The sequence below is a fragment of the Cottoperca gobio genome, unplaced genomic scaffold (genome assembly GCF_900634415.1).
Source record: "Cottoperca gobio unplaced genomic scaffold, fCotGob3.1 fCotGob3_230arrow_ctg1, whole genome shotgun sequence".
NCBI lineage: Eukaryota > Metazoa > Chordata > Actinopteri > Perciformes > Bovichtidae > Cottoperca > Cottoperca gobio.
Genome location: NW_021166859.1, coordinates 39,261 through 63,666, shown reverse-complemented (window position 1 = coordinate 63,666; position 24,406 = coordinate 39,261). Strand labels below are relative to the sequence as shown.

The following is a 24,406-nucleotide window of genomic DNA, read 5'->3' as shown; positions in this document are numbered from 1 at the left end:
TAAAAATATCTTAATGTTTTCCAAAAGATCTGTCCTGATCAACACCAAATATTCATTTTAAATGTAATTAAATTATTTTCGAGGACTGACTTAAGCATTAAGTTTAATAGTAAGTGTATTAAAGGAACCCTGGAGGTGCCAAATGTCTGCGTCAAACAACTGCATTAAATTATATAATAACATTATTTTCCACTTCCAGAGTTAAATCTTTTACTTCAGTCATCATCATAACCACCAAATATTTATTAATTTCGCATTTTTAACCCTTTTTAAATGTTTGTTTACATAACGCCCTGTTTTTAAAAATGATTTCCTGTATATTAAATGCTCGTTGTATTCTCCCGAGCGAGACGTGATTATCACCACCTTTGTGCAGGAAACCATGGCAACAGCATGTATTTGTCCCAAACATGAAACGTGTGCACGTACACACGGACCATAGCAGCTGACGTTCTCTCACTGAACGATGAGATGCATTAATAAACGAGTAATTTAAAATGTCCCTGTATTATGAAACACAACATAAAGCACAGATACTGTTGCCAGTATCTGTGCGTAGTCTGCAGAAAACACAAGAACGTCTTTAGTTTTTAGTTTTTAGTTTCAAAGACATCGACAGGTTTTTGCACAAATATCGTAACGATGACTTTTTCAAGCAGGTGTTTGAAGGAGTGAAATATGGAGTCTGAGTTTGTATGGTCGATTAAAAAATCCTGTTTTTTGACGCATTGAAGCCGTTGGAAACGGAGGGAAATGTAAGTCATCTAAAGTGTTCAGGGTGCTTTCTGTCGGCAGAAATAAACGTGCAGCAACATGTGCTTCTAAAAGTTTTATTTCATTCAAACAGTGCAATTATTCCATAAAACATAAATTGATCATACTTAATTTTATGAACTGAGTGCAGCAACAATCAGTGTAATCTCTTATTAAAGCATTAAACTGTAAAACAGTGAATCATGTTAATCCCCGAGTCCTATTAGCTATTTTTATAGAATTAAAGATTATAATGTAAGATCACTAACTGTCCTGATCAGTTGGTGAGCTCTTTTTGTTTTGTGGTTTTCTCAGTCTGTGGTCCTACACCTGTACAGACCAGGGGGTGAAGGAGCCGCGCTCTGCAGGAGGACACTGCAACACAAAAACCAAAAACAGTTGTTTAATGTGAGGAAGTGTTTCCATCATGTTCTTCTTACTGGGCTCCATAAAGAAAAGGTTTTCCCAGTTTGGAGTCCTGACTTTAACCCCGTCAGACACCTTCGGGGTGACCTGGACTGGGAGTCAAGACTGTTTCCTACCAGTTTCCTGCCAGATTCCTGCCAGAGTCCTGTCTGTTTCCTGCCCGTTTCCTGCCAGTTTCCTGCCAGTTTCCTACCAGTTTCATGCCAGTTTCATACCAGTTTCATGCCAGTTTCATGCTAGTTTCATGCCAGTTTCATGCCAGTTTCCTGCCTGTTTCATGCCAGTTTCCTGCCAGTTTCATGTCAGTTTCATGTCAGTTTCATGCCAGTTTCATGTCAGTTTCCTACCAGTTTCATGCCAGTTTCATGCTAGTTTCATGCCAGTTTCCTGCCTGTTTCATGCCAGTTTCCTGCCAGTTTCATGTCAGTTTCATGTCAGTTTCATGCCAGTTTCATGCCAGTTTCCTGTTAGTTTCCTGCCAGTTTCCTGCCCGTTTCCTGCCAGTTTCCTGCCAGTTTCTTGCCAGTTTCCTGCCAGTTTCTTGCCAGTTTCCTGCCTGTTTCTTGCCAGTTTCCTGCCAGTTTCTTGCCAGTTTCCTGCCTGTTTCTTGCCAGTTTCCTGCCAGAGTCCTGTCTGTTTCCTGCCCGTTTCCTGTCAGTTTCCTGCCAGTTTCCTGCCAGTTTCCTACCAGTTTTATGCCAGTTTCATGCCAGTTTCCTGCCAGTTTCATGCCAGTTTCATGCCAGTTTCATGCTAGTTTCATGCCAGTTTCCTGTCAGTTTCCTGCCAGTTTCATGCCAGTTTCATGCCAGTTTCATGCTAGTTTCCTGCCTGTTTCCTGCCAGTTTCATGCCAGTTTCCTGCCAGTTTCCTGCCCGTTTCCTGCCAGTTTCTTGCCAGTTTCCTGCCTGTTTCTTGCCAGTTTCCTGCCAGTTTCCTGCCAGTTTCATGCCAGTTTCCTGCCAGTTTCTTGCCAGTTTCCTGCCTGTTTCCTGCCAGTTTCTTGCCAGTTTCCTGCCAGTTTCCTGCCCAATCTGTGCTTGGTTCATTCCTGCTTCCTGTCTGTTACTTTTCTTAAAGACTCACTGCCACTACAGTAGCAACATTTACCAAAACCTTGCAACAAGACATTCAACGTACCGACGTTTTGATTTCAAATAAACTTCTAGTTAAATTTCCGGGGCTAAATGTATCCACTGACCGTTAATCTGCTGACTTTGTAAAATCTAAAATAACCGTTTGCACGACGCTGTCTCTAACCTCTAAAACTTAAAACCAAGTTCCGTACCAGTTTGGTGAATCTGTCGCTGCAGGCGTTGCGAATCCTCTCGCCGGAGGCCGGGCTGTCCAACCTGAAGGGACCGCTGATGCCTGACTCCACCCGGGCAGCGCTGATGGCATCTTTGATGGCGTAGAAAACCGACGCCGCCAGAAAGAGAGGAGGCTCGCCAACGGCCTGCAGAGAAAAACATGGCGGTACAGAGGTGGAGGAAGTATTTACTGCAGTAAAAGTACTAATACCACACTGTGAAAATACTCTAACAGTAAATAATAATAAACACCTGTTTATTCCACATATACACATGTTTATATATTAATACAGTATACAGTATTTTACATTCTGTTTTATCTTATATTTTATAAGTATGTATTTGACTTCTTCCTGCATTTTACTTTAAGTGTGTTTTATGTCTGAAGTCTACTGGATGCTGCGTTGTTGTGTTTATGATAATAAAGCCTTTAAATCCCTAATCTGATGATTATGTTCTACATTAATATATTAATTCTTTGCTTTTTAAAAACAGTGAAAAATTCAAAATGTTTGTACAACAGTATTAACCTTTTTTAAATAATTAAAACTATTACAATAATTAAAAAGTTCATCTTATAGAGCCGTCAGATAAATGTAGAGAAGTAGAAAGTGGCAGGAGAGGAACATTATCAAGTAAAGTACAAGTACCTCAAAGTTGTACTTAAATGCAGTACTTGAGTAAATGTACTTCGTTACCTTGGAGGCGAAGATGGCTTTGTCGTTTGGAGCGTCGCGAAGCAGCGAGACGGTAAGATGGGTGGGAATGTCCCCGAACGCCGGGATCTTATAGGAACCAGGACCCCGGGTGAGGAGGACGCCCTGGGGCGAATAATGAAGCTCCTCCAGGGTGAAGAGACCCAGACCCTGCATGAACGCCCCCTCCACCTGCACAGAAACAGAAAAAACTGAATTAATAAAATAATATAAAGAAAAACAGCTAAATATAAAAAAATATTTTTTAAGCATTTTTATTTATCTTCACATTTGTTCATTTATTCTGGGAATAAAAAAAGTGAATATACAGGCCTATAAAATATATTTTTTTTAAATAAATAAAAAATGACAACATATTAAAATAAAATAATAAATATACAAAAATCAAAAGAGTCATTTATATGCAAAATATATAAATAATGTACAGAAATGTGATATTATACATATACTTTGTCTTTAATTATTATATTTTCTTATTCTTTTACAGATTTATTCTTGTTTTATGTCACTCTTATGGCTCCAACTCAGCTAAATAGAAAACATAGGTATAGTTGCTTTTAGACATTTTAAAGAGGAAATGTTACATATTATAACTTTAAGTGACTATTTTCCCAAAATAATTTTTTCACCTGTCCGATGTCTATAGCCGGGTTGAGGCTGTGACCCACGTCCATCACGATGGTGGTACTCAGGTTCTGCAACACAATTATATTAAACAGTTATTTATTTATTCAGCGCACAGAATAGAGAGCATTCAACTTGGAGGAGATGCATATACAATAAGAGCAATTTATATTCTAAACATTAAGACATTTTATATTAATAAAATCATGTAATCAAATTACATAAAAATAAATGCCACCAATTCATTAAATATTACTATATCTTAAAATGACAGATGGAGTGTTGAAATACCGTATTTTCTAAATAAAATATATCGTCAACTGAGGGTAAACAAGGTCTATCTGACAAATTGGACAATATTGAGGTCTATGTCTCAAAGTGCTTTAAAGTGAGCAGGGTCTATCTGCATCACTCATTTGTGCAGAGTTTGTATATATTTGCTGAGTCAGTGAGATCTACAAAGGTCTATCTCCACATGTTCAAGCATCATGTTAGTATCACAAATGTCTCTCTGCTGACAACCAATAGCAGGGCGGGGAATTAATCACGTGATCATTTGAAGCACAGGAAGAACTTATTCAAAACGTTTTACTGCCGACTGTTTTATATGTAATCTAGTAGATAGTAGTTCAAGTTAAGATCATCAGTAGTTCAAGTTAAGATCATTAGTAGTTCAAGATAACATCATTAGTAGTTCAAGTTAAGATCATCAGTAGTTCAAGTTAAGATCATTAGTAGTTCAAGTTAAGATCATTAGTAGTTCAAGTTAAGATCATTAGTAGTTCAAGTTAAGATCATCAGTAGTTCAAGTTAAGATCATCAGTAGTTCAAGTTAAGATCATCAGTAGTTCAAGATAAGATCATTAGTAGTTCAAGTTAAGATCATCAGTAGTTCAAGTTAAGATCATTAGTAGTTCAAGTTAAGATCATTAGTAGTTCAAGTTAAGATCATTAGTAGTTCAAGTTAAGATCATTAGTAGTTCAAGTTAAGATCATCAGTAGTTCAAGTTAAGATCATCAGTAGTTCAAGTTAAGATCATTAGTAGTTCAAGTTAAGATCATCAGTAGTTCAAGTTAAGATCATTAGTAGTTCAAGTTAAGATCATTAATAGTTCAAGTTAAGATCATTAGTAGTTCAAGTTAAGATCATCAGTAGTTCAAGTTAAGATCATCAGTAGTTCAAGTTAAGATCATTAGTAGTTCAAGTTAAGATCATCAGTAGTTCAAGTTAAGATCATTAGTAGTTCAAGTTAAGATCATCAGTAGTTCAAGTTAAGATCATTAGTAGTTCAAGTTAAGATCATCAGTAGTTCAAGTTAAGATCATTAGTAGTTCAAGTTAAGATCATCAGTAGTTCAAGTTAAGATCATCAGTAGTTCAAGTTACGATCATCAGTAGTTCAAGTTAAGATCATTAGTAGTTCAAGTTAAGATCATCAGTAGTTCAAGTTAAGATCATTAGTAGTTCAAGTTAAGATCATTAGTATCATTAGTAGTTCAAGTTAAGATCATTAGTAGTTCAAGTTAAGATCATCAGTAGTTCAAGTTAAGATCATTAGTAGTTCAAGTTAAGATCATTAGTATCATTAGTAGTTCAAGTTAAGATCATCAGTAGTTCAAGTTAAGATCATTAGTAGTTCAAGTTAAGATCATCAGTAGTTCAAGTTAAGATCATTAGTAGTTCAAGTTAAGATCATCAGTAGTTCAAGTTAAGATCATTAGTAGTTCAAGTTAAGATCATCAGTAGTTCAAGTTAAGATCATTAGTAGTTCAAGTTAAGATCATCAGTAGTTCAAGTTAAGATCATTAGTAGTTCAAGTTAAGATCATCAGTAGTTCAAGTTAAGATCATCAGTAGTTCAAGTTAAGATCATCAGTAGTTCAAGTTAAGATCATCAGTAGTTCAAGTTAAGATCATCAGTAGTTCAAGTTAAGATCATTAGTAGTTCAAGTTAAGATCATCAGTAGTTCAAGTTAAGATCATTAGTAGTTCAAGTTAAGATCATCAGTAGTTCAAGTTAAGATCATTAGTAGTTCAAGTTAAGATCATCAGTAGTTCAAGTTAAGATCATTAGTAGTTCAAGTTAAGATCATCAGTAGTTCAAGTTAAGATCATCAGTAGTTCAAGTTAAGATCATTAGTAGTTTAATAAAAAGCCTTAAAAATTCAGATTTATTAGCAAATATAATTTTCACTTTTAAGTTTCCTGCCACGTGGAACTTGTGTAAACATCTTTAGAGCTTAAAATGAAGCCAAGTTGCATAAAATACAGTTGAGGGTTAAATCTTCGGGGGGGGGGGATGTCAGATAGACTTGGGACTCTGGGTTTCCAACAATAGAACCACAAAGGTCTATCTGCACAATGAGTTTAGTTTCTACCCATAATGCACTGAATTGGCCCAAACAGTGTTAACTTCACTACCTAGTGTGCAGCATGTGATGTGTCAACATGCGTTGGAGTTGGTTTCATCGTGTCCACGTTATGAACTGCTGAACTTTCAAATGCGTTTTTCTCAAAACCCCAAAAGTGCAGATAGACCTTGTTCACCCTCAGGTGATGATATACAATAAATAATATATAATAAAGCACGATGATACACAAAGACTGCAGTTGAAAATTAGCTGGTTGGCGATGCATCAAAACATTAATCTGAAAATTATTTAGAAGCTTTCTCTGCAGTCTTGCATCAAGGTATGAAGTGCTGCATTAGCTGCTAGGAGTTCAGACAGAAAAACACTGGATTACTTTTGAAACTCCAGAAAATAATGAAAGTTAATTGACTGAAAATAATTTTTAGGACATTTGAGACATCTTAATAATTAGATTTGACGACTCTGGTGAAAAAAGAGGTTAATTTTTGCCTCAACCAGGTTCAAACAGTCAATAAAAGAGGTCTGGAAGTTATGAAAAGATCACTGTGAGCATGGTGAAGGCCTGGTTGGCAGTCGAGACCTAAAGTGAATAACAGGCGGCCTATTATTGATCCTTGTGGGACACCTTTATCATCAATTTGGATTTTAAACAGTTTGAACTACACAACTTTCAGTTTTATTCAGTTTTTCTTATTGTAAAGTAAAGAACACACCTTGTGAGCTCCAGTCAGACAGTCGATCTCCACCTCTGAACAGGCCACTCCGTAGGTAAAATAGTTGAACGCTCGGCCAGAGTTTGAGTCAAAGGCGTAACCGAGATCTGGAGTCCTGACAACAAACAGGGAACAGTGAAAATCGGCTTTATTTATCAACAGATTTACTGAACTGGAAAACTCACTTGTAAAAACCGTTTGCACTGAGGTTGACTCTGTCGAAATACGCCGCTTTCACCTGAAACACGGATAGAAAACATATATATATATATTATATATATATATAAATATATATATAAGTGATGAGTCTGGGACACTAAAGCCTGAATATACCACAATATGGACAAACAGAGTTCAAGTTATTAGGGGATTATGCTTCTTCGTGATTACATCTACTACAATTAGAAAAGTACTCTTATGGCAAATACCCAGTCTTCCCATAATCCTTTGGGGTTCTTGGTCTTGAATGGTTCCAGGCGTGTTGCGAGGATCTCACAAGCGTTTTGCACGGCGGCTCCGTTGAGGTCCGAGGAGGCGGAGGCGGCGGTGGGGCTGGTGTTGGGGACCGTGTTGGTACTGGTCTCTGAGATGTGGATCTTTGAACAGGGGATATCCAGAACCCTACTGGCAATCTGGACACACACAGACACAGTTTGTTAAGGATTTGTGAGGGCAACATCGGGGTCCCCAAGGATCCATATTAGACCCATTACTCGCCAGGTTTCTGCTTGTTGTTGTTGATTATCAGAAGTTGGTTGATGGAGACAAGCAGTAAGTGGAAATCCGTTATTGCATTGCAGAAGAAGATGAAGTCATTAAAAGAAACCTGGACGTAATTCATACATCTTGAAAGTTATTTCAAATTTCTGTCGAATGTTTGCCGTTTTCTCTTAAACTTATTTTGTGATATTTTATGTATATTGAATTTTGGGTGTTTTGCACACATCAGACGTGTGTAGCAATGAGGTAGAAGCTTCAGTGGAAGTCACAAGCTTCATAAATCTGTATTCATTTTGCTTTTATCTCTACACGTATTCCACGCAAATTGGTTGTATTTAAAAATTCCTAAAAATAAAATGTGATTGTAGTTTTTTTGGTGACTTGGCCAACCCTCCTCAGACAAATGTCTTCAAATGAATTCCCTCCCAGCCAATCAGCAGCCACCACAGCTGAAGTGTCTGGAGCTGCAGTTCCCCCGATGGCCACTAGTTGGTATTATTTATAATTTTTTTACCTACTAACTGCTTTACAATTTAGGAAGGGGTAAAATAAATGAGCAGCATCTTCATCTGTTAAATCATGTGTTGAGCTCAGGTACCTGGACCATCTTGGTGTGGAGGCCTTGCCCCATCTCCGTTCCACCGTGGGTCAACAGTACCGAGCCATCTGCGTAGATATGAACCAGAGCTCCAGCCTGCACAAACAATGGACGTCACAAAAGCCCCAAATGTTGCATGAACCATTTTGACAGTTTGTGAGTCGGAATTGTTGGCTCAGACCTGGTTGAGGAAGAGGGCGGTGAAGCTGATGCCAAATTTGGTGGGGACGATGGCGAGGCCTCGTTTGGTCCACCGGTTCTGTCTGACAGAAACAAAAAACACAGAAAGAGTTTGTTTCAACCAGCAGGAGTTCCCTCCGCCAAGCAGCCGATGCTTTCAGTACGGATTCATGATTTATTGTGGCTTTAGTTCTTTTACTGTATTTGAAGATTTTTGGACTTTTCTGACTTTCCGAATGTTTGAAGACATTTCACCTAATTTAAAACTTGTATCAGTTGTGATGTTATATTAGTTTCGTTACCTCCTCCAAGGCGCTTATGTTTCCGGTTTGGTTTGTCTGTTTATCAGCAGGATTACAGAAAAACTAAGAGCTCATTTTGCTTTTATCCATACACCAACTTTTACACCTCAGCCAAGAGGAGAAACTTTCAGATGTTGCAAGAATCATTTCCAGTTTTTGATTTCCATTCAGGTTTTTTAGGCGGAAATAGAAAATGCATATAAAAACATGGTTCGGGCATCTAGTAAGGATGCCACCTGGGCGCCTCCCTAGGGAGGTGTTCCAGGCACGTCCAGCTGGGAGGAGACCCCGGGGAAGACCCAGGACTCGGTGGAGAGATTATATCTCCTCACTGGCCTGGGAACGCCTCAGGATCCCCCAGTCGGAGCTGGAGGATGTGGCCCGGAGAAGGGAAGATTGGGGTTCCTTACTGGAGCTGCTGCCCCCGCGACCCGATCCCGGATAAGCGGTAGACGATGGATGGATGGATATAAAAACAAGCGTTTGGGAATGCACCTGTCGTCTCTGAAAATTGATATTACTTGTTGTAGAGGTTGACGGCGGCGTGGCGCTGTTGGTATCCAGAGCGTGACAGGCACTCGTCCCAGCAGCGGTCCAGGGTGAACTGACCCAGCATCTGGTTGTAGGGTGTCGACTGTCCTTCCACATACAGGTTCAACCGGCGCACCTGCAGGAAGACCGAGTCACGGATTGGACGTTTGCACCGGAATTAATCTGTTCATCACGTCTGACTTCATCCACCTACGAACCTCCTCGGCCGGCCGGCCCAGAGTCTGAGCCACGTCGGTGATCCAGCTCTCCGTGACCATCATGCCTTGCGGCCCTCCAAAGCCCCTGAAGGCCGTGTTGGACGGCAGGTTGGTGCGGCACAGGAAGCCGCGTCCGCGCACGTTCGCCAGGCTATACGAGTTCTCCATGTGGAACAAAGCACGCTCCATGACCTTTGGCAAATGCACACAGGTGGAAAAAAAATCAGTACATCATCAGTAAAGTGAGGAAGTCTGTCGTTAGTGATGATACTTACCGACAGAGAGAGGTCCATGGAGTTTCCAGCGTTACAGTAGTACGACACGTCCAGAGCCACAACCTTACCGCTGTTTAGAAAACCCACCTGGAGGAGGAGGAGGAGGAGGAGGAGGAGGAGGAGAAGAAGCAGGAGGAGAAGAAGAAGAAATAAAGTTGCTACTGCTGATAATGCTACTGCTGATAATGCTACTGCTGATAATGCTACTGTTGATAATGCTACTGCTGATAATGCTACTGCTGATAATGCTACTGCTGATAATGCTACTGCTGATAATGCTACTGTAGATAATGCTACTGCTGATAATGCTACTGCTGATAATGCTACTGTTGATAATGCTACTGTAGATAATGCTACTGCTGATAATGCTACTGCTGATAATGCTACTGTTGATAATGCTACTGCTGATAATGCTACTGCTGATAATGCTACTGTAGATAATGCTACTGCTGATAATGCTACTGTTGATAATGCTACTGCTGATAATGCTACTGCTGATAATGCTACTGTAGATAATGCTACTGCTGATAATGCTACTGTAGATAATGCTACTGCTGATAATGCTACTGTTGATAATGCTACTGCTGATAATGCTACTGCTGATAATGCTACTGTAGATAATGCTACTGCTGATAATGCTACTGTAGATAATGCTACTGCTGATAATGCTACTGCTGATAATGCTACTGTTGATAATGCTACTGCTGATAATGCTACTGTTGATAATGCTACTGTAGATAATGCTACTGTAGATAATGCTACTGCTGATAATACTCCTCCCACCTTGTATTTTCCGTAGAAGGGGTGTCTTCCTCCAGTGATCAACATGTCCTCGTCTCTGTCCAACATACACCTCACAGGCCTCTGAAGCCTGACACAACAAAATTATTTGACATTTCAATTTCAAAATAAGAAAATCTAACTGAAGAGGAAAGTCAGACGTACTTGCTTGCTGCCACGGCGACCACGGTGGACAACAAGGTGGTTCTGGTCTCCTTCCCCCCGAAGCCACCCCCCATCCTCTTCACCCGCACCACCACCCTGTTGGCGGGGACGCCCAACGCCTTCGCCACCAGAGACTGACACAGACAGAGATACAAGATATACAGTATATATATATGTACTTATACTGCATCTACTGCATTATACTACAGACAGCAGTAGATGCAATAGAATAAGTGGTAGACGTAGTATTTTATGCAGTACAAGATGTTGTTTCCTGTGTTATGGAGTATAGTTACACATTATTAGGAGTATAGTTACACATTATTAGGAGTATAGTTACACTTTATTAGGAGTATAGTTACACATTATTAGGAGTAATGTTACACATTATTAGGAGTATAGTTACACATTATTAGGAGTAATGTTACACATTATTAGGAGTATAGTTACACATTATTAGGAGTATAGTTACACATTATTAGGAGTATAGTTACACATTATTAGGAGTAATGTTACACATTATTAGGAGTATAGTTACACATTATTAGGAGTATAGTTACACATTATTAGGAGTATAGTTACACATTATTAGGAGTATAGTTACACATTATTAGGAGTGTAGTTACACATTATTAGGAGTAATGTTACACATTATTAGCAGCATAGTTACACATTATTAGGAGTAATGTTACACATTATTAGGAGTATAGTTACACATTATTAGGAGTATAGTTACACTTTATTAGGAGTATAGTTACACATTATTAGGAGTAATGTTACACATTATTAGCAGCATAGTTACCTGTGTTTTGGTGGCAGCCTGAGTAGAAACAAAGAGCTCTATCTCTCCGTCTTCTCCGCGAGGAACAGCTAGAGTGACGTTTGTCTCCAGGTAGAAATGTTCCTGTCCTCCCATGTGAATCTCGCCTGTCCCATAATCAAACAACAATCAACACCTGATCCTGAATGAGGAGGACGTCACACACACACAGACAATCCTACCCTCTAGGATGTGGTCGGCCTGTTTAAACCCCGCCTCCAGATCTCCATTCTGGATAGTCCTGATTGGCTGATAGAAGGACTGCGCGGCAATGGCTTCCTGTCAATCAAAGCAACAACAGACTTATTTCCAGTTGTGGTCGTTTTAATAAATTCTGTTTCTGTGTAGCTTATACATTCCCCCAAGGGATCAATACAGTTTCATCTCATTGTAACCTATAAAAATACATCATGTCCAGGAGTTTCTCACCTGGATGGTGACGACCGGCTTTAGCTCTTCGTAATGAATCTTGACAGCTTTGGCGGCTCTCTGAGCGTGAACCTGAGTGTCGGCCACGACGGCGCCGATAATGTGACCTACACATGTCACCTGCAGAAAGGAGGGAAAATCGTCAACCTAGGCGTGAACCTGACAGATTGGTCAGACGAACAGAAACTCACCTGCTGGCTGGCGAGGACGGTCTCGTCAGATTGGATAGGTCCGGTGGTGTTACTGCCGGGGATGTCGGCGGCGAACACGCAGCTGACCACGCCGGGCATTGACTCTGCTGCTGAGGCATCTATAGTGCTGAGACACACTCAGGTATCACACATCAGTTTCCTACAAGAGCTCACTGGTGCTTTTTGACATAACTAGTTACCTAGTGAGGCTTAAGAGTTTCCTAATAAACTAGTACAGGACAACATGTCTACTAGTTACCTAGTGAAGCTTAAGAGTTTACTAATAAACTAGTACAGGACAACATGTCTACTAGTTACCTAGTGAAGCTTAAGAGTTTACTAATAAACTAGTACAGGACAACATGTCTACTAGTTACCTAATGAGGCTTAAGAGTTTCCTAATAAACTAGTACAGGACAACATGTCTACTAGTTACCTAGTGAGGCTTAAGAGTTTACTAATAAACTAGTAAAGGACAACATGTCTACTAGTTACCTAGTGAGGCTTAAGAGTTTCCTAATAAACTAGTACAGGACAACATGTCTACTAGTTACCTAGTGAGGCTTAAGAGTTTACTAATAAACTAGTACAGGACAACATGTCTACTAGTTACCTAATGAGGCTTAAGAGTTTACTAATAAACTAGTACAGGACAACATGTCTACTAGTTACCTAGTGAGGCTTAAGAGCTTACTAATAAACTAGTACAGGACACCATGTCTACTAGTTACCTAGTGAGGCTTAAGAGTTTACTAATAAACTAGTAAAGGACAACATGTCTACTAGTTACCTAGTGAGGCTTAAGAGCTTACTAATAGACTAGTACAGGACAACATGTCCACTAGTTACCTAGTGAGGCTTAAGAGTTTACTAATAAACTAGTACAGGACAACATGTCTACTAGTTACCTAGTGAGGCTTAAGAGTTTACTAATAGACTAGTACAGGACAACATGTCCACTAGTTACCTAGTGAGGCTTAAGAGTTTACTAATAAACTAGTACAGGACAACATGTCCACTAGTTACCTAGTGAGGCTTAAGAGTTTACTAAAGAGTGTATTAAACATTTGAAGACTCACTAGATTCCTGTGATCCGACTAGTTAACTAGTGATGTGATAACATTTCACTTTGTAACATGACAGTTGTAGCACTTCACTATTTGGCTGCACCATACTAGTATTTAATAGTTAAGGAGACACTCCCACTAGCTAACTAGTAGACCTCTTGGCGAACCCTTTCAGCCTCACTGGTTAACTCGACTCTCCACTAGTGCCGTTGTCTTACAGGATGTTAGCGTGTGCTTTGCTGCTGGTGACCAGAGCCAGGTAGAGCTCGTTCTCGTACAGCGGCACGTCATCGCAATAAACCGCCTCGCCTGTCGCCTGCTTCAGGGCCGACAGGTGCATCATGGGACGGCCCACCACGTCGTTCTGGCCCCGCCCCTCCAGCACCGCCTGCAGGACACATGTCACGTTACACACTAAAACTGGTACTTTTACTCCAACAGTAAAGTAAAGTACAACAGATTGAACACCTGGTAGATCTGAACACTGGACGGGGTCTCTGGATGGTACACCTCTGCAGCGCTCAGACAGTCGGACCTGACCTCCACCACATTCACACCCTGACACACAGAAACATTAAGTCTTAAAGGACATTAAATAAATAAATATGCATCTGAATTAAATACATACTTTTATTTCACAATGCCACATTTATTTCACAGCTCTTTTTATTTCCATCTGTTTTATTTGTTTTAGCTCCGACTGGGGGATCCTGAGGCGTTCCCAGTGAGGAGATATAATCTCTCCACCGAGTCCTGGGTCTTCCCCGGGGTCTCCTCCCAGCTGGACGTGCCTGGAACACCTCCCTAGGGAGGCGCCCAGGTGGCTCCTTACTAGATGAACCACCTCAAAATTAATCCATTCAACCTTTAATTTACCTAATTTCATTAGGAATGGATTTATGGATTTATTTAAGACTGACTTAAATAGCATTTCATAAGACAAATGCATATTAATTTCTGATTTAAATGAATAAATACTGACATTCGTTAGTTTAAAAGTATATATTTTACTGGGAAATGGGAAGTAAAATATTAAAAGTAATAGAGGACCTGCTCTCTGAGCTTCTGCAGCACCGTCAGGTAGAACTTATAGAAGAGGCTGAGGGTCAAAGTTCGCCGGTACGTCACCATGCCGCCCGGCGCAGAGGCGTCGAGGGTCATCTCCTCAGCCAATGAGGAGCAAGCCTCCTGCAGAAGCTCCTCCCCCCACTGCCTGGATGACATCACAGAGTTACAACACAAGAAATACAACAACGCGAAAAACTAGTTAGAAAACTGGCTGATGCGTAAAGAATTTATGTATCTCCACAGAAATCCTACAGAAGACTAAATAATATGAGAATATTGTATTGATGAAATAAAATATTGATTGTTATTAATACACATATGATATCGTGTAAATCATTTCATCAGTCATGGTTACAGACGCTCCACGTCCTCGTTGTGTTTGTTACCTTCCCAACAGTCTCTTGGCCGTCTTCGTTGCGAGCATCGTGGTGGCTGCCATGCCGCCGTAGCTCAGCCTCAAGTCCTCGACCACTTCGCTCCCGGGAGCGAAGGTGACGCTCATCGCCGCGGTGACGATGCTGATGTCGTCCTCCCGGCGAGGAGACTGTTTGAAAGCGGAGACGAACTGAGACTGAAGACAACAAAACACAGCGTCATGGATACAGCTCTGTGACTGGTTGACAGACAGCGGTTGCTAGGTGACAGACAGCGGTTGCTAGGTGACGGCCTACCTCCTTGCTGTATGGGATCTCGATAGACAGCAGGATCTCCTGCGGCCGCAGACTCGTCTTCCTGTAACCGGTGAAGAAACCGTCGTCCATCCGAACTACACGTCGGCCGTCTGACACAAAGAGGGTCAAAGGTCAAAGGTCAAAGGTTTTTATGTGCATGTCACCGTCGTGTTGACAAACTGTTAAACCTTTAACAGCATCAGGAAACATTAAGTCTGATTTAGTCGCCGTATTAAAAGATGGAAAGCCGTCTAGTTTCAGCAGTCAGTAAAGTAAATGTGAAAGTGCAGAGAAAAAGACGTCTGCCGTCACCAGCGCTCCAGGATCTGATGAAAACAATGATAAACTGTTCGATGAATAATCGGAATGGGTTAATGCTTCAGACCGTTTTCTAAAAGTGATTCATAAACAGTTGAAATGTCAAATCAAAACTGTTTGAGAAAACATTCACAACATCCAGCGCTGAACGTTGACAGTAAGACGTTTGGACTGATGGTGACCATGAACACAACACCAGATTACTTTCTTACACACGGCGTGATATAAACTGAAACAACCAGGCTTTAGTCACAAACGGTGACTCAGCAGTTAAAGGTCACTTGAATGCCTCCTGATACATTAACGCACCGTGACCGTACAGTATCACGACTTCATACTATGTTTGTTACGCCTTTCAAAATGAACTTCACACAGTACAAGTTGTAAGAGAGTTAAAGGAGATTCAAATGGAGAATGTGTGACCATGTGTGTGTGTGTGCTTCTTCTACCAGTGAACTCTGATCTCTGTGAAAACAGATTCCTGGAATATGAGCGTGTTACCTTTGTCCATCAGAGTGAGTCTGCAGCTCGCCGCCATAAAAACAGGGTTAAGGTCCGATATGGGGCTGGCAGTCATGATGTTTCCCCCGACAGCCTGGAAGCACAATATGGTTACATAACAGTGAACCCTCACAATCATGAACAAACAGTCAGTGAGTCATTCACACTTTCTAAAACAGGCTCTGGCTATTTGCTTTTCTAGGTTCCTTGTCCCTGTCACTACATTTGACAAGAGTCTCTGCACTCCCAGGCCCCTTGAACTACCCACAGATGTGTGTGTGTCCTGGAGGTCCACTCTCCCAGTATCCCTGAACTACCCATTGGCACTGTTTAAAGCAGGGGTGTCAAACATACGGCCCGCAGGCCAGAACCGGCCCGCCAGAGGGTCCAATCCGGCCCGCGGGATGATTTTGCAAAGTGTAAAAATTACAGCGACGACATTAACTTCAAATGTTCAATACAAGTAACTGCTATTTCAAATGTATCCACGGGGGGTCGCACACAACACTGCCAAGCAAGCAAACTGTTCCTGCTGCTGCCGGTGAAGAACTGTCAACATTACACTCACAATGTTCACAGCAGGTTTCAGGGCTCACAGAATATAATATTTGAAATACAAGGACAACTGAGATAAATGAATTGTTAGTGGGTCTGAAGAAACAGCAGTCTGTTTAGCAGCAGAACCGAGATATCGGCGATGCAGCAGTGAAAGCTAGCTTATCGCTAGTGAAATAGCATTAGCATCAAAGCATACTGCAGTGTTTCGCTCGCCGTTCACGGTCAAGGCTTCTGATCTGTCGACATCCAACTTGAAGTCATCAACTTGCCGTGTGATTCAGATCTGAAGGACACATTTCCCTCGGTGGGCTTGGACACCTTTTATCAGCATCTCTTGTCAGGGCCCCCCACACTGACAGCCCTCACTGCAAAGGCTTTGTGCATGTTCGGGACGACCTACCTTTGTGAACAACTCTTCTCTGTAATGAGCATCAGTGAAACAAAGCTGCGCTCCAGGCTCACACACAAGCACTTCAATACTTCCTGGCTGCTACTCAGGATTGGACGCCTGATATTGATGCACTTGTGAAGCTAAAAGATGTTTCAGGAGCAAACAGTGAGTAAGTAACTTCATGTCAAATGCTGCTTCAGACTCTTTTATATTTCTGTGGAAATATTTAAAGACATTGAACAGTGGAATATAATGTCAGTCGGCAGCTGCAGTACAAAGAGACAGCAACCTTTATGTATTCTCATGTATCAGGGGGAGAACTTCACCTTCTTCCTTCATAGTCCCACTTTAGTTTGTGTGGTGTGTCAGGATTACTACACAGATGTGGAAATGAATGTACATTTAAAATGATTTCTATATCTTGACGAGTTGTTTTGATCATAAAGTAAAATACTATATTGTTCCAGACACCTGTGACTGAATGTGTTGTGCCTGATACGCTGATCTGTACGTTGTAATGCAACTAAATGAGAAACTGATAATAATATTGTTTCAGGTTGTTCATAATGTTTTGTAAAAAGATAGTTCATTAAATGTGAACATTTTCAGAATGTACTAAACAAAGGGAAACATTTTGAGATGTGGTTATTTACAGGTTCTTATGATTACTAACTGGGCTGCATGTGGCCCCTGAACTAAGATGAGTTTGACACCCATGCATTGAAGCGTCTTTGCGATGGCGCCGCCGACTATAATACAACTTGGAAAGGCTAAGTTGTTTATGACCTGGAAATACTCCACTCTCACCTGGGAACACCCTGCTCTCCCAGGCCCCCTGAACTACCCACCTGGTATATTTCTTGAGAGCCGCTGGATCAACATTTGTATAGAAAACTAGAAGGGCACTGGGAGAGTGAAACGGCCCCTGCAGATTAAATATGTTCTTCTTTGTAATCCTGCAGACCCAACTGGGAACACTCGTGTGTGACTCACAGCTACGTTGCGTATTTGCAGTCCAGCGAACCAGCGCAGCTGCTCCAGGACGGCGAGGAAGACTTGGGTCTGATGAGGAGGAAGAGTCTCCACCGCCTGCTTCAGCACCGCCCCCATGTGGCTGAGAGTGCACGCTGCACCAAACACCACACCTAAACAAACAAAGTGCGTCCAACACGTGAATGAGCTGCGGCTCCGACTCCTCCCCGACTCAGATCCTGCTGAACGTTCAGGTTCTGCGTCTCATTTTACACGTTTTGCATCTGTTTGTATTCATTTTGGCTCTTTTTGTGGTTCATGCCGACAATATTCCATTTAAAATCAAACCTTTTTCCACAAAAGGGCAAAAACAACCTCAACAAATGAAGTTTTATGGAATGTTGCTGTTCCATACAGCTCAACATGACATTTATGGAAACATTTCTACATATATGGCCTACAATCTGAAATCTGGCCGAACCAGTCGGGTCCAGGTCTCAGACAAACATCTGTGAACTCCTTCAGGTGGAGGTGGTCAGCATCAGGACTCACCGTCCTCAGTGTGTGTCACTGTGTTGAGCTCAGGGATGAAGGCTGGAGCCAGGATCACCGGGTACACCATGTTCTTAAACTTCACCTCAATACCTAAACACACACACACACACACACACACACACACAGATACATAATTATGGTTGTGACAGCCCGTCAGGTTTCCTGTTTCATAACTTCACAAACTTTCACTTCTTCTTTTATCATTTGATCTGAACATTTGTCAGATTTCTGGCTTGAAGCAAAAATCTGGAGATCCACTTTATAATCTGTGTGTGTGTGTGTGTGTGTGTGTAGTGGGTTTAACACACACACACACACACGGTGAGCGAGTAACCGAGTGGATGAATGAGTGCATTAATACATGAGTTGATGAGAGACACACTCACCCACTTCAGTGTTTCCCACGACCACGCGGCCGGCTGGATGTTTCCATTTCAGACGCAGGAACTCGTCAAGACTGCCGGGCTGCAGCCACGTCGCACGGGCGCCGTGGAAACACAGCGAGGCTGACGTTTGAGTGGTGGTGAGAGACTAGAGGGGGGGGAAGATATTAACTCAGGTTCTGAAAGCATGCAGAAAGATTTAGAATCATCTCATGCAGACAGCTGTCACTGCATCACTGACACCGAAGGTTGTGCAGCCTCTGCTCTGATTCATGACGTTTGTTCAGGATGTAACTCTCTAAACACACGTGCATCGTGCATCCACCTTGTTACCTCCCACGAACACTATATACGCTGACGATGTCCTGTTTTATACGGGAGAGGTACATCATCATCAGTGTTTAACCTTCACGGTGCTTCTGCCACTGTGTGTTAAGTGTTGAAGATGACTTCCTGTGTGTTAAGTGTTGAAGATGACTTCCTGTGTGTTAAGTGTTGAAGATGACTTCCTGTGTGTTAAGTGTTGTTTACCATGAGTTCAGGAGGGAAGATGACTTCCTGTGTGGGGTCAAAGGGCGCAAAGTCCGCTGCATTAAATAAAAACGTTGATTCCTGCACAGAAACATACACAGAGTCAGAATCACTGATATAAAGACAGTTTATACAACAGTCAGTTTGACGTACATCAACGTCTTCCTCGCAGCTTTCCTCCGCTCCGTTCCCATTGGTCATACAGCAGCCGTCGTCCCGTCCCCTGCCACCACAGCACCCCCCCTCCTGGAAGGGAGAACATGTGTTAAAGAGAGATCTGCTGCATTAGTACACAGATCTACAGCTTGGACTCACCACAGTGAGAGTCTTGTACCCCTCCAGTATGGGTCTGTATCCGGTGCAACGACACAGGTTTCCTGAAGATGAATATAAATATATATATTATATATATATAATTATATGTATATATTTGGCTGCATTATGGTTTATGATAATAAACGGCAGACCTTGGAAGGCCTCCTCCACGTCGACCATTTTGGGCGTGGGGTTGTTCCTCAGCAGGGCGTACATGGACATGACGATCCCCGGAGTACAGAAGCCGCACTGAGAGCCGTGAGCTCTCGCTATCCGCTCCTGAAGATGAAACATATCATCATCTGTAATCATAATCTGCAGATGAAGATGTAGAAACGCTGCCCGTGCACACCTGGGAGTTTGTTTAAAAACGTTATGCGTTTGTGCGTCACCTGTACAGGATGTAGTTTTCTGGCCACGCTGCCGATGCCCTCCACAGTCGTCACGGCGACCAGGTGCAGCGAGCAGAGCGGCGCGAGACAAGCATTTACAGCGTGGTGGCTGCACGTCCAGTTAAAGACTCACAACTACTTCATTTACAGCCGTGAAATCAGACGGGAGCACATGACTGCAGCTGAGACACACACACACACACACACACACACACACACACACACTTTAAGGATACAGCAGCTGTTGAGTGTGTGTTTGGTATCTGGATAGCATGACGGTACAGGCTCCACAGCCGCCTTCAGCACAACCCAGTTTGGTTCCTGTTAAACCCACTACACACACACACACACACACACACACACACACACACACACACACACACACACACACAGATTATAAAGTGGATCTCCAGATTTTTGCTTCAAGCCAGAAATCTGACAAATGTTCAGAAGAAGAAGTGAAAGTTTGTGAAGTTGTGAAACAGGAAACCTGACGGGCTGTCACAACCATAATTATGTATCTGTGTGTGTGTGTGTGTGCCTACATTTCCTCCTCAGATATGTCAGTAGCATCATCTCAGGATCTGCATTTCTCTCAACAATCTGCGGCACAAAAAAGAAAAGAAAAAAAAAGTCTAAGAAAGTTTGAGAAACAAAATACAAACTTATTAGTATTTAAATGTGACTTCTTTGAGGCCAATAAATATGCATTACACTACATTATTATTATTATTATTATTATTATTATTATTATTATTATTATATATTATTTCCCACATAAATAAATGAACTAACTCCTTTTCTGTTCAACTTTTAATTTAATGACATTTTAAATGTCCGTATAGTTTAAATTCTATTTAAATGTGTTTCTTTCATATCTAATTGTTTATCTAGTCTTTGAATTGCCTCACATTCACATTTTGCTCCATATTGATCTATATTTCATACTTAATTTCTCATGAATAAGGTCCTTTATAATGTTCCTACTACTACACTCAGACAGCACACATATTATTTTAGCAATATTAGAAGGTGAAATCATAAAACCCAATAAAGAAAAACTGTATTACAGTACAATACATGTTTAATTATTTAAATGAAAGTATTTATAGAGGGTAGAAACACTGCAGAGCAAAGTCCACTTCAAGTCACCATAAAATAGCCCAGACGCGAGTCTATCATAATGAAAGTCTCGTACTGAACTCCATTTAAAACGTTTCTCATTTACATTGAATGACAGTTATTTTGACCTTCTTCCCGTTAACGAAGAAGATGAGTTCATCAGACCCGGACCCGGACCGGGTCTCGGTATCGGTATCGGCCATGTTCCCGCTCCAGTCCCTGTGGTTGCCGGTGCTCTGCGTGCCTGTCAGTGTCTGTCTGTAATGATCCGCGCGGCCGCGGCTCAGAGGGTGGACCTCCGCTGAGAGGTGTGTCACGGACACACGGACCCGGAGTCTGAAACGGCCCCGTCCTCCCCACAAAACTTCTCCAACCAACAACCGCACTAATGCCGAATCTGATGGTGCGTTCAGCTGTTCCGAAATCACCGGAAAGTTTGAATTAAACACGAGTCATTCATTTCCAAAATCAAGATTGATTTATTTTCTGTCAATAAATCAATCAAGTTTGGAACGGACAACTTTCTTTCTCTGAGAAAATAAAGGAAATGTATGGATCGTTTTTACAGTTGTGAAGGATAATCAGGAATGACCTACTAAACGTTACCTTTGACCCCAGATAAAGTACAGTGATGGGATAATTATTCACAGCTTGGCCTGGAGGTCAGAGGTCACCAACAAACTCCCAGCTGTTTGACATCATGGGGACAAACTGATGAAGTGAGACACTCACATGTTCCTGACAATGAATACAAAATACAAGACAAACATCTACTCATGATAATGATACATGATAATACCATGTATCATTTATAATGACAAAATAAGTGTTCATATCCATAAAAGCTCAAAGTAATGTATTTTTACACGATGGTATTTTAAGGAGGACTAAAGCTGCCAAAATAAAGAATTAAAATGACTCAATTAATATACCATTAAATGTACCAAAAATAGTATGACAAGTAAATGTAGGAATTCATTAATAGATAAATTGATATTTGCAATAATTCCCCTATTTATTTATTCTTCTAACCCTTTAATTAATTAATTGTTGCATTCATTTTATATTTATTTAAAGAATAAAAATGTGTTATTTAAATAAAAATGTCATCATTTTTATTCTTTAAATGATTTATTTGTGCGTTTATTTATTTATGTATTATTTTCCCTATACACTGATGTTGATCAACAAATAGGCTAAAAAATAAAAAACATAAAAATAAAAGGAACATTAAATAATAAAGTACTTAAATAGAGAAATTAATAGAAAATTAAAATAAAGCTGAAGCAAATTAAAAACAGAAATATCAGTTTATATTTAGGTTTATCAAACAACTAATTGCTAAATTGATTTTAAATATTATTTTTGGTACATTAACAGGCATATTAATGAATTCTTCCACATCATTAGGTACTTAAAATCCTTCACGCTGTTAAAAACCACCAAGATCTGAAAGTGTCAGGTAAACATGTGTCAGTTTATTACATCCTTGTGTCTTTTATTGTCTTATATGTTATAAAGTTAAAGGTGTGTTTAACTCACACATACTTCACATTCGCGTCGGGTCGTCCGGCCTTCAAAGGGTTTACTTTATTTAATATTCTGCCTTTCTGCTGCGCATTAATATCAAACTAGAGTTCGAAACTAAAAGACTAATTACATCGATTTGTCTCCATGAATCACCGCTGAACTTATTTTAGGAATATATTAGAAGGTAAATAAAGTTGCTATTAAACACATTCGTCATTAGAAATATTAAATATTTTAATAACAAACTATAAAAGCAGTAAGAAATAAAAGACTCAATTATTTTAGTATTTATTTATTTTAATATTATATTATTTCACAATTTATTATTTTCTGTTACATTTATTTCTGTTTTTATTTCTTTATTTCTTTAAGTGAATTCTAAATTATTTAGTTTTTAGTTTTTTCCCTTAATCATTGCATTTATTTCCTGCATGTGTGAGGAAACAGTTTCCTGTTCTGCACCAATGTATTAAACATTTAGTGATATTAAGGGATATTTCATATGCAGAATTCACCAGAAGATCTCAATGATTAATAAAACCTTTAAATAAAAATGTCATCACTTTGGAAATATTCCACTGAAGGGGGATAACTTAAAATGATATGATTGTTAATGGGGTTTGGTTTTCTTTACTTCCTTTTCCACATGGAAATGATAAATCGGGGTTATTAAATACATTTCTAAAAATCACAACATGTGCTATTTTAATAAAAGAATGATATTCTGACAATTTTTAAAATAACCAAACTCCCATTCAACATTTCAGAAATGTTACATCCTTGTCCTCATGTCTTCTGGCAACTTTCTAGTAAAAAATAATTCCAGATCTTTAATATATGAAAACAAATGATCAATAAATCCCCTGCCGAATTCATCACAAGACTGTAGTTGTTAGTAGAAGCTGTTAAATATTTTATTTTCCACGCAAACATTTAAAATGTGTGAGTTTTGAATGCCCTCTCCAGGAACCATCACCTTATCGTGGTGGAGAGGTTTGTGTGTCCCTATGAACCTGAGAGCTGTGTTGTCTGGAGCCTAGTGCTCCTGGTAGGGTCTCCCAAGGGCAAATAGGTCTCAGGTGAGGGGCCAGACTAAGAATGGTTCAAAAACAACTTCATGAAAGAAAGGGAAAGGAAAGGAGAGACCCTGCCCGGAGGAAGCCCGGGGCCCCCGTCTGGAGCCAGGCCCAGAGGGAGGGCCCGACAGCGAGCGCCTGGTGGCCGGGTTTGCCACGGAGCCCGGTCGGGCACAGCCCGAAGAAGCTACGTGGTGCCTCCCATCCATCCATCCTGTGGGCCCACCACTCATGGGAAAAACCGCTGGGGTCGGGTGCGCTGTCACACGGGTGGCAGTGATGGTCAGGGACCTCGACGGACCAGACCCGGGCAGCAGAGGCCTCTGGGGACGTGGAACGTCACCTCTCTGTGGGGGAAGGAGCCGGAACTAGTGCGGGAGGTGGATCGCTACCAGTTGGATCTGGTGGGGCTTACCTCCACGCACAGTCTTGGCTCTGGAACCGTACTCCTGGATAGGGGTTGGACTCTATTCTTCTCCGGAGTTGCCCAAGGTGTGAGGCGTCGGGCCGGGGTGGGGATACTCACTAGCCCCCGGCAGAGCGCCGCTACGTTGGAGTTTACCCCGGAGGACGAGAGGGTCGCCTCCCTACGCCTTCGGGTTATGGGGGGGAAAACTCTGACTGTTGTTTGTGCCTATGCCCCAAACCGCAGTTCTGAGTATTCGGCCTTCTTGGAGACCCTGAATGGAGCCCTGCAGGGGGCTCCAGTAGGGGACTCCGTAGTCTTGCTGGGAGACTTCAACGCACACGTGGGAAACGATGGAGACACCTGGAGAGGCGTGATTGGGAGGAAGGGCCTCCCTGATCTAAACCCGAACGGTCGTTTGTTGTTGG

General features: G+C 41.1%; 1 protein-coding gene across 4 annotated transcripts; it reads right to left on the bottom strand.

The window, feature by feature from the left end:
• Positions 1–814: 814 nt before the first annotated feature.
• On the bottom strand, positions 815–21,536 carry xdh (xanthine dehydrogenase). Of its 4 annotated transcripts, none has more exons than XM_029426709.1 (35): positions 21,095–21,529; positions 20,390–20,447; positions 20,081–20,177; positions 19,845–19,953; positions 19,605–19,731; positions 19,453–19,514; positions 19,291–19,383; positions 19,138–19,218; positions 18,610–18,754; positions 18,221–18,313; positions 17,690–17,841; positions 15,748–15,841; positions 14,929–15,038; positions 14,644–14,828; positions 14,240–14,402; positions 13,658–13,747; positions 13,408–13,577; positions 12,123–12,249; positions 11,932–12,051; positions 11,685–11,781; positions 11,485–11,609; positions 10,683–10,816; positions 10,521–10,608; positions 9,738–9,824; positions 9,463–9,654; positions 9,235–9,380; positions 8,413–8,494; positions 8,232–8,327; positions 7,342–7,545; positions 7,099–7,151; positions 6,914–7,028; positions 3,835–3,900; positions 3,188–3,376; positions 2,468–2,635; positions 815–1,128 (listed from the first exon to the last, which is right to left on the bottom strand). In XM_029426709.1, exons 1-35 carry the CDS (start codon positions 21,167–21,169, stop codon positions 1,078–1,080), a joined length of 4,044 nt encoding a protein of 1,347 aa, XP_029282569.1. In that variant the 5' UTR covers positions 21,170–21,529; the 3' UTR covers positions 815–1,077. The 4 variants fall into 4 exon arrangements, 3 of the variants coding, with proteins under 3 accessions (XP_029282569.1, XP_029282570.1, XP_029282571.1); XM_029426710.1 differs by having other exon boundaries at positions 21,073–21,188; XM_029426711.1 differs by lacking the exons at positions 19,845–19,953; positions 20,081–20,177; positions 20,390–20,447; positions 21,095–21,529 and adding an exon at positions 19,805–19,822.
• Positions 21,537–24,406: the final 2,870 nt, after the last annotated feature.

Bases quoted from the DNA above. Each gene is read 5' to 3' on its own strand.
- xdh (XM_029426709.1), bottom strand. From the start codon at position 21,169: ATGGCCGATACCGATACCGAGACCCGGTCCGGGTCCGGGTCTGATGAA. The intron at 20,178-20,389 runs GTAGGCACACAC...GTGTGTGTGTAG, and splicing joins GACATATCTGAGGAGGAAAT to TGGGTTTAACAGGAACCAAA. The intron at 19,384-19,452 runs GTGAGTCCAAGC...TCTCCCTTCCAG, and splicing joins GGTACAAGACTCTCACTGTG to GAGGGGGGGTGCTGTGGTGG.